Source organism: Microcaecilia unicolor, chromosome 3, assembly GCF_901765095.1.
Source record: "Microcaecilia unicolor chromosome 3, aMicUni1.1, whole genome shotgun sequence".
NCBI lineage: Eukaryota > Metazoa > Chordata > Amphibia > Gymnophiona > Siphonopidae > Microcaecilia > Microcaecilia unicolor.
The window spans coordinates 291436458-291452970 of record NC_044033.1 but is presented as its reverse complement, the minus strand read 5'-3'; the positions used below and the strand labels follow the sequence as shown (position 1 = coordinate 291452970).

Genomic DNA, 16513 nt, shown 5'->3' with positions numbered 1-16513 from the left:
TCAGCGGTGGGGTGGGTTTAATGGATGCAGATCACGATTGACAACTGAGGAAGTTAGGAAAAAAAATGGCAAAGCTACCAATCCTGTTGTGACTAGTAATTATGATCCAGTAAACCCTGTCTATCGTTACATTCTCAGATTATGGGCAGGACTTGCAAATGAAGTTTACTATTTTTTAGCCTTAATAGTCTGACCTTTTTTAAACCACTACTTAACATCGTCCTTTCTCTCTTCTTTCTTCCCATCTGTAGTCTTTATTGCTACCCATCTACCAGGCTTTTCTCTGCTTTCTCGTTTCCTCTTAACTAACAGATCTGACAAATCTAATTTCTAGAATCAGTAAAAGCTTTCTTAGGACTCACACTTAGGTTTATACCAGTTTTGTTCCACTGCAAAAAATGTATTTTCCCCTTTGAACATTATGGGATTGTTTTGTTGTTGGTAAAGGTGGCACAAGTTTGTACTACAGCAAAACTGATGCAACCCTATAGTAAATGAACCTTATTGAATTGGAATTCACCTTAGTTTATAATTTGCACCTCTCTAAGTGTAATAAGTGTGGGTCCTGGAAGCAAAAATAGGTTTGGACAAGTTCCTGGAGGAAAAGTCCATTAAGAAATTATTAGCCATTTAGACTTGGGAAGGTCACTCACTTATCCCTGGAAATGAGCTAGATGTCTACTTTTTGGGGATCTGCCAGGTACTTCAACAGGCCACTGCTGGAGACAGGATGCTGGGCTCGATGACCTTGGTCTGACTCAACATGGCTTTTCTTCTGTTCATAGAACAGAACTGCAGCTGATTTGCTGCAATCTGTGTGAAACAGATCTTCTTTTTTTTAAGCCTGGCAAATTTCTTCTGCTCCTTTGGATATCCAGCATGAGTGCCTTTTTTGGGCTCTGGTGCCATTAGCTTTCATTCTAAACTATCCTGGGTTGTGCCCCATTTGAACCCCTCTTTCTCTTCCTTCAAGTGCCGCAATCTATGGCTTCTGACAGGAATCTGGTATATGTGCACCTAGTGTGTGGTCAGTAGGTGTTGCCACTACACAACAATAGAAATGACTTCTCCTAGAGGCTTAGAATGTTTCCTCCACAGCATCATTATTATTATTATTAGCATTTGTATAGCGCTACCAGACGCACGCAGCGCTGAACACCTGATACAAAGAGACAGTCCCTGCTCAAAAGAGCTTACAATCTAAATAATACAGACAGACAAGACAGTTAGGGGTGAGGGAAGTAATGGGTGAGAAGGGAGGAAGGGACAAGGGGAGGGCAGTTGTGGCTAGGAGCTAAAAGCAGCAGTGAAAAGGTGGTCTGAGAAGCAGAAGCTGAGCTGGATAATCAAACCCAGATCTCTAGCTTGGTAGTGAACAGCAGTACCACTGAGCTAGCAGGCCAGCCCTATACAGGACTGATTTAGTCTGTCTCTCTTCTCCTCTACAGTGGAATAGTATTGATCTTGAGGGAGTCCATAGCCATTGGCAGAGGATTATATTTTGCTAAGATTGAGAGGAATATAGCCCTGGGGAGCTTACAGTGCTTTCCCAAAGAGGACAGTAGTTTTCCATTAGAAAAAAGTGACAGCACTCTTTTATTACGTAAACTCTGATGTTCAAGATTCTGTTTTAGTTATGTGCTGTTCTCTGAACCTGTCAGAATCCTGCTACATATCTGGTTTTAGTTCATACATACCCAAACACACAGACATGCACACTCACACCTAAAAAAATATTGAGTTAGGGCAACATATACACCTTTGTAATAAATATGTAAGAACTGTTTACATCAAACTGGGATCACAGTGGCTAACTTAGCACATAGATGGCATATTACTATCATTTATATCTTTTCATGGATTTTCTTGACAGGGACAAAAAGGTGAACCTGGAGATATTAAAGATGTAAGTCTTGGCTTCAATGAACAGCCAATAGCACATTTCTTATTTTCTCAAGAGCGCTGATGAGATTTACTTCTCAGATCCATTTCATTGGAGATATGGATGGTGCTCTCTCTTTTATCTCAAGTTTTGTCTTTATTTTTAACTAGGTGGTAGGACCTCGAGGACCTCCAGGACCACAGGTACAAACAATTCTTTCTGTCTTTCTGTGTAAGTTGCATAACCTGGGAAGCCTTACCGATCCTTTCTTATTGCTGGGAGGTTTTTTTTTTCTCTCCAGGGCACACAGTGTAGGAGAGTGTACTCAGTGAACTTGTAAGGTTTTCTCACTTAATTTCTTCCTGTTTTGTTTCAGGGACCATTAGGAGAACAGGGACCACGAGGAGACCGAGGCGAGAAAGGGGAGAAAGTAAGGCGCTTTTCCTTTAACAAGATTTGTTTCCTTTTTCTCATTATGGTATTCAGTGAATTTGTTATCTGAGCCTTTTGTTTGCTGGTGTTGCACTTCTGAAAAAGGCAAACAAGTTATTCCTTCTTCCTGTCTGTCCTATCTAGGGTGCACCTGGACCCCGAGGCAGAGATGGTGAACCAGGAGTCCCAGGCAACCCTGGACAACCTGGCCCATCCGGTCCACCTGGCCTTGGAGGAGTGAGTACTCAAGAAACTTTGGCTACTATTACTAGCAAACAGTGTATAAAATTTAGGATCAGTTATTCTTACTTTCATTTATTTAGTTAACATTTTTAACTCGCATTATCAACAATTCTAAATGGGTTACACTGTACATCTTAAAATGATTAAGGATCTCTTTTACCAGACCATGCTACTGATTCCTGGCACAGCAATGCCGACAAAGGACACTCACTTTGAATGGGCCTGTCAGCATTGCCACATGGGAATCACTACTGTGGTTTGGTAAAAGAGGTCCTAAATACTTAGAACAAAGAATGAAACATGAACTGAAAGAAAAAGAAAAACAGAATAATAACATAAAATGCACAGTCATTAATATACATGTATTATGCTGACATCTTATTCTGTTATTTGAATTTCAGTGCTGTTAAATGTGTATATTTTTGATACTTTTTCATGGTAGGCCTATTATTAGGTTTAATTTGCTATTCTCAAGTTTACCTCATTTACTGTATTTATGTTTTTATTTAGTCATTTTACTATTGTTATGCTGTTAAAAAAATTGTAAGTTTTATGTTAAACTGTACCTGCTGTACACTGCCTTGGGCTAATCTCTTTATAAAGGTGGTTAAATGGAGCCCCATTTTACACAAAACAGAGAGATCAGAATCAAGATGTCCAGTGGTATTTTAGAAAAGGAACACAGAGCCTTTTCTAAGCTACCTGCACAAGTGCATTTGTCAGAATGTGTTTCAGGAGCAGCCATCTTACAACTACACATGTTGAAAACCTAAATTGCATGAAGCCAGCAACTTCATGTGGATACGTTGGCACTTATACCTGGAAGGGTGATTTGGCAACTTCCACATGTGGTTGACCTATTTTGAAAACCTACACGTGTAGGTGCCACCAATTAAATAGTGAGGGCACCATTTTTAATTTGCTTTAATTTTGGAGGCAGAAATAAACAATGGCCAAAATCAGTACATATAAAAAACCTTTGTATGTTTTTGAGTTGAACTAAAGCCTGATGTGGAAATCTTTCCCTATACACGTGCATTTTAATCCTGCCCAAACCGTGCCCCAACCATGTCCCTTTGAAAGCTCTGCCATTGTATACCAGGACTAATGAGCATTACCTATCCAGATTTGTTGTAATTGTTCAGAGAAGAAACAGCTAAACCATGTTAGTAATGTACCAGAAATGCCATTTTCCTTAAGCTGTTTGGTCAAAATAACAGGGTCTACAGTATCAAATTCAGCAGAGATGTCAATCAACGCTAGATAATAAATATCTGCAGCTGCAGAACAACTTCAAATTATATCTAAGCATGAAAGCAGCAATGTTCCGGTTTAATGAATAAGATGAAATCCAAATTGGAAGGGATGCAAAGATTCATAAAAATTGAGGAGCGGTCAAAGGCCCAATTTGGAAAAGCTTTTTATCACTGGCAGTGACTAGGAAAAGAGTCTGCGTAAAAGTGGTAGTAGACTCTGCACACAGCGTGGAGGCTCTGAACATAACTGAGGAAAAAATGTTCTAAAAATGTGAGGGAGCATGAGGGATGAGGAAAGACGCCCTCTGAAAATAGTTGGACCGATATTGAAAATGATTTAACCAGGCAGGAGAGGCTGGTTGGGTGATTCCTGGATTTTCGCTAGCACATTACAAGATAATGCTGCTGAAAATTCAGAGAGACCATCGTGGTACTATCAGTGTTTTGGCAGTCTGAGCCAGAGTCTGGGTGGAGCCAGGATTTGCAATTTTCAGAATGCTAATAAGTGCCCAGATAAAGTTAAGGTACTAAAAAAGTTGTCCTGCCTTTATCAGAGCACCGGTCTGTAGAACAGTTGGTGTCAGGATAATTTCTGGCAGCCAGTCGATCTAGATATTTCATGCCAGAGGTGCTCGGATTGGGCCTGGCATTGATTTCTGGATCAAAGTCTGTTCAGGCTGGTCAGCGCCTTCAAGATTGCTGACTGCCAAGAGCTGATTATTGGCCTGAGTAAAAGAAGCAGGTTGAGTCTGAGGGCTCAGTAGAAATGTCTTTGCACAGTGAGCAGGATTCTTCAAGCGTGCTTTCTCCCACACATGATAGGCTATAGTTAGGGCTTTTCATGTTCAGCTGAAACTTACCCCAAATATCCCAGGTCTTACAAAAAATTGTATTCAGTTTTTTTGCTCTAATTTTGTACCGCTTCACCATGCATAATTTAGTTGTGGTTCTATAGAATTTGTTTCTGGTTCAGCCTCATCTTCTATCTGACTTTAGTAGTGAGATGTCACTCACACACCCCGGTGTGCTCCCCAGTCCTCATTTTCCACTGACACTGGAGGCAAAGCTGAGCAGCACTTCACATTTTTGCCTACCAAAGTAAACACTTGATATTTATCCAGAATGTGATGAGTTAAATATAACTTATCACTGGCACTGATTTTCTCCTGATTTTTGTTTTTATAGTCAACACCAATATATTCATTGGGGAAAAATAAAATAAAACCTGAAAATGAAGAGCCCTGATTCTGCCACATTTTCAGTCACTCACTAGAGATTATAACATACCAACTACCATTTGTCAAAAACAACAGCTTGCTTCTTGTCATCATAGCATTCCTCCTGTCATTCAACAGAGACTATTCCATGCTTCCTGTCACTCAACAGAGATTATTGTATGCTTCCAGTCACTCAACAGAGACTATTTCATGTCTCCTGCCACTCAACAGAGATTATTGCATGCTTCCAGTCACTCAACAGAGACTTGCAGGTGAATTTTCGAAAGAGATGGGCGTCCTTCTCTCAGGGTCGCCCAAATCGGCACAATGGAAAGCCGATTTTGGGCGTCCTCAACTGCTTTCCATCGCGGGGACAACCAAAATTCACAGGGGCGTGTCGGCACCGTACCGAAGGCGGGACTGGGGCGTGATTTAGAGATTGGTGTCCTCGGCCAATAATGGAAAAAAGAAGGGCGTCCCTGACAAGCATTTGGCCAACTTTACTTGGTCCATTTTTTCACAACCAGGCCTCGAAAAGGTGCCCGAACTGACCAGATGACCACCGGAGGGAATCAGGGATCACCTCCAGTTACTCCCCCAGTGGTCACCAACCACCTCCCACCCCAAAAAAAAATGTTAACATTTTTTTCCAGCCTCTATGCCAGCCTCAAATGTCATACCCAGCTCCATCACAGCATTATGCATGTCCCTGGAGCAGTTTTTACTGGGTGCAGTGCACTTAAGGCAGGCAGACCCAGGCCCATCCCCCACTACCTGTTACACTTGTGGTGGTAAATGTTGAGCCCTCCAACCCCCCCCCCAAACCCACAGTACCCACATGTAGGTGCCCCCCTTCACCCCTTAGGGCTATGGTAGTGGTGTTCAGTTGTGGGGATTGGGTTTTGGGGGGGGGGGGGTTGGAGGGCTCAGCACCGAAGGTAAGGGAGTTATGCAGCTGGGAGCAATTTGTGAAGTCCACTGCAGTGCCCCCTAGGGTGCCTGGTTGGTGTCCTGGCATGTGAAGGGGAACAGTGCACTATGAATGGTGGCTCCTCCCACGACCAAATAGCTTGGATTTGGTCGTTTTTGAGATGGGCGTCCTCGGTTTCCATTATCGCTGAAAACCGGGTCGACCATCTCAAAAATGACCTAAGGATTTCTCTAAGAACGACCTAAATTTCATGATTTGGGCATCCCCGACTGTATTATCGAAACGAAAGATGGACACCCATCTTGTTTCGATAATATGGGTTGCCCCGCCCCTTTACGGGGCCGTCCTGCGAGGACGCCCTCATGACAACTTGGGCGCTCCGTTCGATTATGCCCCTCCACAGCATGTCTCCTGCCACTCAACAGATATTATACATGCTTGCAGTCACTCAACAGACACTATAGCATGTCTTCTATCACTCAGCAGAGATTATTGCATGCTTCCAGTCACTCTACGGAGACTATAGCATGTCTCCTGCCACTCAACAGAGATTATTCCATGCTTCCAGTCACTCAACAGAGATTATTGCATGCTTCCAGTCACTCAACAGAGACTACTACATGCCTTCTGTCACTCAACAGAGGCTATTATATGCCTTCTGTCGCTCAACAGAGACTATAGCATACCTTCTACTACTACTACTACTTATCATTTCTATAGCGCTACTAGCCTTCTGTCACTTAACAGACCATTGCAAGCTTCTTGTTACTTAGCAGAGATTATTGCATGCCTCCCATCACTCAACAGAGACTATTGTATGATTTTTATTAGTCATAGGGTTATTAGATAGCTCCAGATCTCATCAAGTACAGCATGATTCAGTTCTGATTTTTCACTGATTTCCCTAAGAAGATTGGAACTGTAGGTCCAGGCATACATTGTTCAGCTTGTTCCTGGTGACTTGAAGCCATCTGGTTATACTGCCTATATGTCCTAGCTCTCCTTCCTCTCAGTCTAATGTGCTGACTTTTTTTTTTTAAGTTTATAGTGGATCTGTGAAATGATCCCATTTTCTGAAAGGAGAGTTTTTTGTATTCTTGGTTTTTGAGTTTCATTTTAAATTCATTGTGTGGTTGATAGTCTTTTATCTTCCATTTTGAATCAATAGTTCAGGTACCAAAATATACAAGCAGGGGATGTCAGAAAATCAGGACGACTCATGCCACCTTGAGGTCTTGCATGAATGATGATACACCAAACTTAAATGAATAAAATCTCCCTCCAGGACTTGGGCATTGATAGCACTGCTGTTACAACAGGAACCATCTTTTTGTTCATTTCATCTTGCTGCCCTTCCTTGTTTCTTTGCACTACTAGAGTAACCCGACAGCTAATTGTGTACTTTCTTTGCAGAACTTTGCTGCTCAGATGACTGGAGGATTTGATGAGAAAGCTGGAGGTGCCCAGTTGGGTGTAATGCAAGGACCAATGGTAAGAATGAGTGTCTTCCAGAAACATTGAAATGTTTGGAAGGGATTTAGCAGGCCTATAGAGGTTCTTACAGCACATTTTTTGGTGATTGCCATAACACATTTTCCTTACACACTCACCCCTCTTCCCAATTCTTTCCAATTCATTCACCTACCCATTCATCAGCCCTAATGCATTGACCTCCCCATTCCCATCTGATGCTTGTACCAACCCTCCTTCTGATCAGGGCTGCCGAGAGATTGAGCCAGGCCCGGGACAAGGCCACCACCGCCGGGCCAAGGATCACCGCTGCTGCTGCCGCCCCCACCCGCTGCAACTGCAGTCTGCAACTACCTTGGCTGGTGTGGATCCCAGGGCCCAGTCAGCAGAAGAGGTCTTCCTCCAGTGCTGCTCTTCTTCACTTTTGCCACTTGGCCTGCCCCTGCAGCTGCTTTTTCTCTCATGTTGTGCATGCTCGGTTTCAAAACCAAGCACGCGCGGCCTGAGAGGAAAAGCTGCCCAGAGCCCTAGCCTGAAGTCCAGCCTCCAAGTGGGGCCCAGTGCCAAAGTTTTCTCTCTCCTGCCCGTGTCAGGATGCGATCACCCAGGTCCCATCAAGAGCAGGAGAGAGAGAGAGACCCTGGCGCTGGACACCCTTGGAGGCCCGGGCCTAGGGAATTTTGCCCCTCCCTCTCAGTGGCCCTGCTTCCGATGCATTACCCAGCTTTTCTGATCTCATTCCCCATACACACACCAACATCACCCCAGATCATCATCCCTGCCATCATCTATCCTTCCCTATCATGTTTTCACCTCTCTTTCAAGCCTCAGTTCAAACACTTATCCCTTTTCCCTATCCTCCCTTATTTATTTATTTATTTATTACATTTGTACCCCACATTTTCCCACCTATTTGCAGGCTCATTGTGGCTTACATAGTGCTGGAGCGTGGTTGCAGACTCCGGAGTAAACAAATACAAGGTTTTGTTGTGGTAAGATAAGGTTCATGTGGTAGGACCACATAAAGGAATCATACAACGGAATAGTTGTTTAATGACCATTACGAACTTTAGTGTTGTTGTGTTGCAGAGATCAGGCATTTAAGTTGGATCGGAAGGGTATGCCTTTTTAAACAGGTGAGTTTTTAGTGTTTTTCTGAAGTGTAAGTGGTCGTATGTAGTTTTCAAGGCTTTTGGTAGTGCGTTCCATTGTTGTGTGCTGATGTAGGAAAAATTTAATGCATAAGTTGATTTGTATTGTAGTCCTTTGCAGCTTGGGTAGTGCAGGTTTAGGTATGATTGTGTTGATTTGGATGTGTTTCTGGTTGGTAGGTCAATCAAGTCTGTCATGTATCCCGGTGCTTCTCCGTAGATGATTTTGTGAACCATAGTGCAGATTTTGAAGGCGATGTGTTCTTTGACTGGGAGTCAGTGTAGTTTTTCGCTTATGGGTATAGCGCTTTCAAATCGCGTTTTCCCGAAGATGAGTCTTGCTGCCGTGTTTTGAGCGGTCTGAAGTTTCCTTAAGGTTTGTTCTTTTCATCCTGCATAAATTTCATTGCAGTAGTCTACATGGCTTAGTACCATTGATTGTATCAGGTTGCGAAATGTTTCCCTCGGGAAGAATTGTTTCACACGTTTGAGTTTCCACATTGAGAAGAACATTTTCTTTGTTGTGGATTTTATTTGACTGTCTAATGTTAAGTTGTGGTCCATTGTAACTCTGAGGGTTTTTTAGATCTGGGGTGTTGATGGTAGTGGGGTTGTCTGTGCTGTGTTGGGATGAAAGGATGAGACAGTGTGTTTTTTCTTTGTTGAGCTTTAGTTGAAATGCATTTGCCCAAGAGTCCATGGTGTTCTAGCCGATCTTTATTTCGTTAGTGATTTCTGTCAGTGTAGATCTGTAAGGAATGTATATAGTGACATCGTCTGCATAGATGAAAGGGTTGAGGCCTTGGTTGGATAAGGTCTTGGCTAGTGGGGTTGAAGAGGATCGGCGATAGCTGTGATCCTTGTGGTACTCCGCAGTCTGCTTTCCACGGTGGTGATATGCTTGATTTTGATTTTATTTGATATGTTCTTGTGGTTAGGAAACCTTTGATCCAGGAGAGTATGTTGCCACCAATCCCGAACTTGTCGAGTAATCTTATTAATATATTATGGTTTACCATGTCGAATGCACTAGACATGTCAAATTGGAGGAGGAGGATGTTGTTACCTATTGCTATTTCCTGCTTGAATTTGGCTAGGAGAGTGAGTAGTACTGTTTCTGTGCTGTGTGAAGGGCAAAATCCTGACTGTGATTCATGTAATATTGAGAATTTGTTTATGTAATGTGTAAGTTGTTTGGCCACCATGCTTTCCATCAGTTTGATTGACAGCGGGATAGATGCTACTGGTCAGTAGTTGGTGATTTCATTTGCTTTTTTCATGGTGTCTTTTGGTATCGGGGTGAGTAGAATATTGCCATTTTCCTTCGGGAAGAGACCTTGCTGAAGCATGTACTTTAGGTGCACTTACCCACTATCCCAATTCTCAAACCCATCTGGCAAGAGTAGAGGAAACCAATATTCTTCCCACTTTTGGCCATCTTCTGCTGCTGTACATCTCTTCACTATTGTGAAAATGGCAGGCAGTAGTCAGAAAGAGAGAAGTATGTTCCTCTGCTTGTCACCTATGAGTTGGCTAGGGAATTAGGTAGAGAACTGGTGGAAGGTAGGAGTGTTGAGGGGATTAAGTACAACAGAAGGATGGATATGGTGAGAGAAGAATCCACCTTGTTCTTCACCTTTTGTTAGATCACTTAGAGGGTCTTTTACTAAGGCGCGCTCACATTTTTGGCGTGCGCTAAAATTGTGGGTGCACTAAACGTTAGAGATGCCAATGCATTCCTATGGGCCTCTCTAACGTTTAGCACGCCCACCATTTTAACACACGCTAAAAACGTGAGCGCGCCTTAGTAAAAGATGCCCTTAGAGAGGAAATATTTAAAACATGTTAGCACTTTACTAGAAAAGCCCTTATCCTTGCTGCACTGTGTAGTGTATTCCTCTTGCCATCAGGGCCTTGCTGATGTTCATCTCTCTGCTCAACCGTTGCTGTTTCTATGGTTCTGTTTAGCTCTTGGCCAGTGTGAGCCATCTTGTACTCACACTCTTTCTCGTGAGAACAGTGTGGCAGTACAAGCACTCTGAAGCTTGTACTCATGGAAAACTACAGGGAATCACAATGGTGACATCAGTAAGGTGAAGAGCTGGACAGTGGCAAAGGAACTGTAGCCACAAAAAATGCCATTGGTGGTCACAACAAGCCATAGTTTAAGAAATATTGATCTAGTGGTCATCCCCCTGAATTTAGGCAGGAGTCACTGAATCTAAACCAGCCCAAAGAGATGATTTGACAATCTCCATTGATAGAGATTCCACAACCTCCCTTGATAGCTTGTCACAGTGGCTGACTGCATCCCTCAGTTGGAAGGATTTTCCTAATGTTGAACCTTAATCTCCCCTACTGCTCTTTAAGCTCACTATCTCTTTTCCGTCAGCAGTGGAGACAGTGGCTAGATGATCGCCATCTTACCATAACCCTATTTGAGGTGTATTTTTAAAGCACTTAGACTTAACAAAGTTCTAGTGTAACCTATGGAACTTTGTAAGTAAGTGCTTTGAAAATGAGCCCTAAAATTTGTGTTTTTGAATATTGCTGTCAAGTCATCCCTCCATGATCTCTTTTTCATCAGACTATCTTCACTTGTCATATTACACAGACCTATTTTAAAATTTTACCTTTGAAATTTCTTCAGAAGTTCCCCATCCTTCTCAAAGTGCAGAGACCAAAACTAAACACAGCACTGCAGCAATAGTCTTTACCATAATTGAGCAGAGAGGAAGAGTTAGCTTTCTCATGGCCCTTAATTACTGAATTAAACTAATTCGTAGCCCACCTGGCATTCTAAGCAATGTACAACATAATTATATGTATTAAAACATCATAACATCACATTATGGACCCATGAAAGCAGCAAAATACTCAGTTTTCCAGTGCTTGGCATGGAGCCCATCATCCTAACCATGGGAATTACTGTAATGTGGTTATGTAACCAACAGTTTGCTGCACAGAAGCCCGTCTTAATTGATTTGTTTCCCTGTTTGCCAGCATGCCTAAAGTTAGACCCAAGGCAGTGGCAAAGGAGTACAAATAAAAGAGTGACTTGTTTGGCATTTGGTCTCTGTTGCTCTTGGACTGACAATGTTAAGAATGTGGACCGGAGCCCCGGTTCCATGCAGTTGCAGACCATTTCTGGCAGGCAGCTTCCTCTGCTCTAGCCTGTCTTGGCAAGCAGTGAATGAAAGTCAGGGCTGGTTAATCATGGCTTTGTTCCAGCTGAGGGCTGCTTGGAAACTATTGCAAATGAGCATACTGCAGTTCTTTTATGAGTCTGAGCGAGCAGTAATAACAGAGATACAGTTATTCCAGGGCTTAAGAATGAATATTATTCAGCACTACCCATGCTGGACAGCATCAGTGAAAAATCAACAATATATATTACTGGACCACTGCATTCTTATGGATCTTGTCTTTTGTTTCATTTGCAGGGCCCAATGGGACCACGAGGACCACCGGGCCCCACAGGTTCTCCTGTAAGTTTCTCCCCTTTTTTAGTTGCTTAGAATCTTGTAAAACGCTTTCAAAGATGTACTTTTGCCACCGCACAATTAATGTTGTCTTTCTGAGATACTGAATAATGTTTCCTGTACTATATTTTAGGGACCTCAAGGTTTTCAAGGCAGCCCTGGTGAACCAGGTGAATCTGGAACATCTGTGAGTATCCAGACTTAAGATTAGTGGAGTCTTAACAAGTCCAAAACTTGTATAAGTCCCGTCACTGGACACTGAGCTGCAAGCTACTGGAATCAGTATTTCATATTGTGGCACATTATATTACATATATGTATCCCACTGCCAAATATTAATGTGCTCTGACTCACAGTGTGACTCATAGCCTGTATGGGCACGCCTGGCACACAGTAGAAGTTATGCTTTGCCTCTGTCTTGGTCACTGAAACCAAAATGTTGCGATGCAGCAATTGAGATTGGCCTTCTTTCCCATCAGTTTTAGTGAGGCACAGTAGGGCCGTTTGTATGTGCCCCATCTTTGAATGTGAAGTGTTGTGACATGCAGTGTAAGCTGTGCAGTGAGAGAAAACTATAATATATAGTATTTCCTGTGGTTTTGCACATTATGTGCCTGTTATTGGAAACAGAAAAAATATGTCACAATTTGTTTCCTAAGTGAATTTTGGTCGTTCTTTGGAAGTTGAAGCTTGAAAGAGAGCCCTGCTTTCTGTAGACTGCACACACCCACACTGTGCCAATGACAGAAATGACTATTGAGTCATTGTTTCTGACATGTTTTAAGCAACTGAGTTATGTTTACTCCCTGGTACCCGTGGTAGCAGCCATGTTTGGGGAACAGTACCACAAAGTACCTTACGTGGAACGGGGTTCCAGTACAGAGCATGTGCTGTCAAACCCCTAATGTGTAGTGAGCTTGAGCTATTTTGTGATGGTTTTGCTGACAAGGCCATGTCCAGAAATCAAGCAGACCTGCTTAAGGTATTTTAAGAATACATTCTCAGAAGTTTCATCTTTTTCTTTTTAATAAAAGGCCTGTACTACCAGAGCCTCATCTGATATGCCATGTCTCATGGAAAGAGACTTGCTGAGCTCCAATGGTGGGTGTTGCCAACAAGCTCCATAGCACAGAGTCCAGGATGAGCTAGGCCTGGTTTTATCCCACAGCGTGGATTTGTAAATCCAGTTTCTTTCAGAAAGATAAGAAGAACAAGCTCAGAGATGCAGCAGGGTAAAACGAAATCTGGCTGAGCCTTCCCATTAGGACATGTGACTTGGTGGCAGCTCCAGCAAGTGCTAAATTCTGGGGAGAAAGAGCTACTGAGGAGCCAGGCAGCAGCACGTGCTGTTAGAGCATCCTGATGACGTGACAAAAACCCCTCCATACCTTATCACCCACAGAACTTTTATCTGGTGGAGGTGCTAGACTTGATAGTGCATAAAACCACATATTAAGAAGACCATGGCTCCCATTTTGGGCATCTGTGTGGTGGAGCAAGAAGGATAAGATCATAAAGCACCCTTGAAATGGGTGAATATTATTATTGAACAGAATGAGGAAAAAATTGCCTGGCTTTCTAACCCAAGCAAAGAGGTGTGGTAGCTGTGTTAGTCCACTTTTAAAGGTAATCAATAGAAATAAAACAAAATAAAACATGGAAAAGAAAATAAGATGATACCTTTTTTATTGGACATAACTTAATACATTTCTTGATTAGCTTTCGAAGGTTGCCCTTCTTCGTCAGATCGGAAATGAGCAAATGTTGGTAGATGACAGTATATACTGTATAAGTGAAACATCAAAGCATTTCAGTGACAGTCTGACAGGGTGGGAGGATGGGGGTGGGTAGGAGGTATGCATGAGAGAGATTTGCATGCACTGCCTCCACTGTATGCAAATCTATCTCAAGAATATTCATCGTGGATATACTGCAAACTTGACTGGCTGGGGTGCCTCCAGGGCTAGGTTTGGGAACCATTGGCTTAGTAGTTAAGTGCAGCAGGTTGCAGGCCTGCGGAACTGGGTTTGATTCCCACTACAGCTCCTTGTAATCCTGGTCAAGTCATTTAACCCTCCATTGCTCCAGGTACAATGTGAACCCATTTGGGACAGAAAGTACCTGTACAGGTGTGAACCGCTCTATGCCTATGTGTAGACTCAAGCAGTATATCAAATGTATTCAATAAATAACTTAAAAATAGGCTGCAGAGAAGCCAAGAATATAGAAAAAACACTTGGACTCACGTTCAGTGTTCTAGGACGCTTCATTTTCACTTTGTGAATCATACGTAAAATGAAAGCTAGATATACCTAGAGACAGAAATATAAAGTCTCACATAACTACCATTTTGCCCCCATTGTTTCACTTTATTCACAAACCTTCATTTAGGAATTATTTTTCATTTGGCTAAGTCAATGCCTGAAATTTTACAGGTTAGTCTGCGTTTAAATGACCCTCAATTTTGATTCTCACATTCAAGTTCAAATTCAATTTATTTGATAGACCGCAAATCTATTGTAAAGACAAAGGGGTCAATATTGAAAGTAATTTAACTAGCCAGAAACAGCTCCTGGCTGTTGGTTGGCGGGGGACTCTGATCCGCTGGCACCTGCTGAACAGTTCCATGTTTTCTCTGTCTATTCTGTCATCCTATGTTTTACCTTTCCTATTGTACTGTTTCATGCACTGTTGTAAGCCACATTGTGCCTGCGCTTGTGGGAAAATGTGGGATATAAATGCGCTAAAAATAAATAAATAAATAAATAAATAAATCACCTGTTCGGGGCTAACCACTAATTTTCAGTGGCACTTAACCAGCTAGTGGCACTGAAAATAGCCAGTTAGTACCAAACTTAAAATTGGCTATTTTGGGGGCATTCTGGGAGCAGAGTCGGCACTTGGCCGGTTAAGTGCCAGTATTCAACACTTAACTGGCACAGTTAATCACATAAATAGGACCGCATGAAAGTCAGTCCTATCTTTATGCGGTAGCCCATAGTTGATTAAATGATGAATATCGCACTTAACTGGATATGCGTTAGCCAGCTCCAGAAACTGGAAATTCAATGCTGGTGCCCAGATATGGCTTGGCATTGAATTTCCAGGTTTAACACTGGAGGCAGTCAGCAAAATGCTAATAGTCACGGCTGATTATCGGGCCCCAGATCTAAGTAGTTTACAAAAGAGTAATATTAAAAAATAGCGAAGAGGGAATGGTTAAGTAAAAGAACATCGCTAAAAACAGGATATACAGCCAAACACTAAAGACAAAATATGTCAGATAGACAAGATTCAGACAAGACTCAGCCATGATAAGGAAATATGGGAAGGAAAGGTTACATTATCTAACAGAGGGAAGGTTTGGGAAGGATAAAACAGTAGGAAGGGTTGGGACAAGAATAAAAATATGCATTGTTCAAAGAAAAACAAGGGTTGCTTTTCTGAGATCATAAAGGGGCCCTTTTACTAAGGTGTGCTAACAGATTTAGCATGTGCAAAATGATAAGACACCCATAGGAATATAATCGTTAGCATGCCTTAGTAAAAGGGCCCCCAGATTTGCTGAATTGGAGCAAGCTATAGAATCAATCAAGAGAGACATCTGGAAGAGTTGGAGAAAAATTAGCTGAGACTTGAATTTCTTCAGGGATAATTTGAATCTGCGGGTTTGAGGATAATGCGTTATCATCAAACACATTATCCTCAAACCCGCAGACAAAGGAGGCGCAGTGGTAATTATGGACATACAAAAATACATTGAAGAGGGGCACAGACAGCTCTCAGACAATAAATACTACAGGAAACTAACTGAGGACCCCACACAGGATTACACAAAACAGCTGAAAGACCTTATCAAAACATTTCCTACACAAGCGCAACCTCACCTGAAGAAACTCATACCAAACCAGCCTTCTATAGGCACATTCTACATGCTACCCAAGATCCACAAACCGGAAAACCCTGGCAGACCAATCATATCAAGTATTGGCACACTCACGGAAGAAATATCTGGATTCATAGAGGGAATTCTGAAACCTCATACACAAAACTAACAGCTTCATACAAGACACCACAGACTTTCTGAATAAATTGAAAAATATCAAGCACCTAACACCCTTCTTTTCACGATGGATGTAGAATCACTATACAGCAACATTCCACATGCGGATAGCATAGCTGCATGTGGAAGACTCCTAAAAAAAATCCACACTGGACCATCAATACTCACCAGAAACTATTACAAAATTAATCAAATTCATTTTAACTCACAACTACTTCCGCTTTAACAATGATATCTATCTACAAATAATGGGCACTGCGATGGGCACCAGGACAGCACCCCAATATGCCAACCTTTTTATGGCTGAGCTGGAAGAGACATTTCTGAATACACACCAGACCAAACCTCTAAAATACTACCGGTACATCGATGACATTTTTATGATT

General features: G+C 42.3%; 1 protein-coding gene across 3 annotated transcripts in view; it reads left to right on the top strand.

Moving 5' to 3' along the window:
• The window catches only part of COL2A1 (collagen type II alpha 1 chain), a 308500-nt gene that overhangs the window by 32268 nt on the left and 259719 nt on the right, over positions 1-16513 (top strand). For all 3 annotated transcript variants that reach the window (XM_030198168.1, XM_030198167.1, XM_030198166.1), the window contains 7 exons: positions 1874-1906; positions 2053-2085; positions 2259-2312; positions 2459-2551; positions 7375-7452; positions 12026-12070; positions 12198-12251. In XM_030198168.1, coding sequence (XP_030054028.1) covers positions 1874-1906; positions 2053-2085; positions 2259-2312; positions 2459-2551; positions 7375-7452; positions 12026-12070; positions 12198-12251 — 390 coding nt within the window. The remainder of the gene's footprint in view (positions 1-1873; positions 1907-2052; positions 2086-2258; positions 2313-2458; positions 2552-7374; positions 7453-12025; positions 12071-12197; positions 12252-16513) is intronic.